Source organism: Rhagoletis zephyria, unplaced genomic scaffold (genome assembly GCF_001687245.7).
Source record: "Rhagoletis zephyria isolate East Lansing unplaced genomic scaffold, Rhagoletis_zephyria_1.1 Rzeph_scaffold_04845, whole genome shotgun sequence".
Classification (NCBI taxonomy): Eukaryota; Metazoa; Arthropoda; class Insecta; order Diptera; family Tephritidae; genus Rhagoletis; species Rhagoletis zephyria.
This window is the reverse complement of record NW_016161928.1, coordinates 25,949-27,650: the sequence shown is the minus strand read 5'-3', so window position 1 is coordinate 27,650 and position 1,702 is coordinate 25,949. Positions and strand designations below refer to the sequence as shown.

Sequence of the window (1,702 nt, the reverse complement as noted above, 5' to 3'; positions counted from 1 at the left end):
GTTGAAAGCAAAATCGCCTGGTGTGAACGGCCTTTCAACTAATTGCTTCCAATGAAGTTGGGGTGCGGCCAACTTTTGATTCAACTAATCGCCTCTAAAATTGGCTGGAAAATCGCCTAATGCGTACACCGTATTATAAAGTAAACCACTTGCTAACAAGAATATTAGCAGTTTCTTATCTGCGGTAAAAAATTTCTGTGGAGGGTTAACAAGTTTACTTCTTAGGCGACGATATACATATATTTATAACTATATTTATTTTACTGAAATGTAACCGCCCCTTGATTTAAAAAGTAATCCGCCAATCTGTCCCTCATACGAAATGCTGCAGAAGTTGCGTTGCGTCGTGAAGAAGTTATTGATGGCAATGGACCACCAATACTTTCCAACTCATTACGCCATTCTCCATTTACTGTGCCATACTCCGTGCTATATGCGTCCACATATTGATCTGGGCAATACCAACGTTTGTGATCGTTAAGCATCACAAAGTTGTGCAGAACTAAACACGCCAACACAATTTTCTCGCAATTTTCTGGAGTACAGTCAATTGCTTGCCGCAGGACACGCCACCGAGCAGTTAAAATTCCGAAACTGTTTTCTATTACGCGGCGAGCTGGCGATAGCCGGTAATTGAAAACTTCCTTGCTTCGAGTAAGTTGGGTGCCAGGGTACGGACGCATTAAGTTTTCCTTGAGAGGAAACGCAGCATCGCCCACAAAAAAATGTGGGAAATTCTCTGTGTCTCCATTCCACAGAGGGGCTTTCGGTGGTAGTGGCAATCTATTCTCTAGAAGAGCACGTCCGAAGGCTGATTGTTGGAAAACACCTTTAAATAAAAAAAAAATTATTTAATATCAAAAGATTTCAAACCGTTTACTGTAACCTCCATCACTTTGTCCTCCATAGCTTCCTATACTGGCTGATGTGAACGTATACTTCGCATCACAGGTTGCCATCAATACAATACTATAAAATTTTTTATAGTTGTAGTACAACGAGCCAGAGTTTTTAGGACATATGATGGCAACGTGCTTTCCATCAACCGCTCCGACACAATTTGGGATATTCCACAGATTAAAAAAATCATCCGCAATATGCTTATATTGAGTCGTAGTCGGTTCGCTGAGATATGTTGGTGATAAGGTGGTCCATAATAGCTCACACGTCTCAAACACAATGTTGCGGACCGTTGTTCTGCCCAATTTATGCATCGAAGCAATAATTTCAAATCGCGTCCCGTGGGCAAGGTACCTAAATTCAAATAAACATTGAAAACCATGAAAAAGAGTGTATCATAGAATGTTTTAACTTACATTAACGTTATTACAAGGCGCTCTTCTGCACTAATTTGTTGCTTGGGCTTTTCGAGGAAAGCTCGCAATAAATTGATTAACAAATTGTACACTGAACGGTTCATCCTAGTTAATAGAAAAAGTTTACTATCAACGGGTTTTGATTTTAAGAAGACTTTCTTAAAATACCCATTTGGCAACCGATCTCTATTAACGGGATGAACCGCCCAGTGACGATTCCGCCCAGTGACGATTCCGCCTGCATTGTTTTCGCTTATTTTGAAGTCGGCAAATATTAATGAAAACCAAATCCAAAAATGATTCATCCATGTCCTGGCCGATTTAACTCCTGTGAAAATATATTGTATTTCGATATCTCTTCGTATGGAAGTGGTATTACATTTAAC

The 1,702-nt window shown here is 39.9% G+C and overlaps 1 protein-coding gene across 1 annotated transcript; it reads right to left on the bottom strand.

Moving 5' to 3' along the window:
- Positions 1-223: 223 nt before the first annotated feature.
- LOC108371276 (putative nuclease HARBI1) lies at positions 224-1,690 on the bottom strand. The gene is made up of 3 exons (XM_017626804.1): positions 1,317-1,690; positions 887-1,254; positions 224-829 (listed from the first exon to the last, which is right to left on the bottom strand). The coding sequence occupies exons 1-3, from the start codon at positions 1,619-1,621 to the stop codon at positions 261-263; spliced, it is 1,242 nt and encodes a 413-aa protein (XP_017482293.1). The 5' UTR covers positions 1,622-1,690; the 3' UTR covers positions 224-260.
- Between the last annotated feature and the right edge of the window lie 12 nt (positions 1,691-1,702).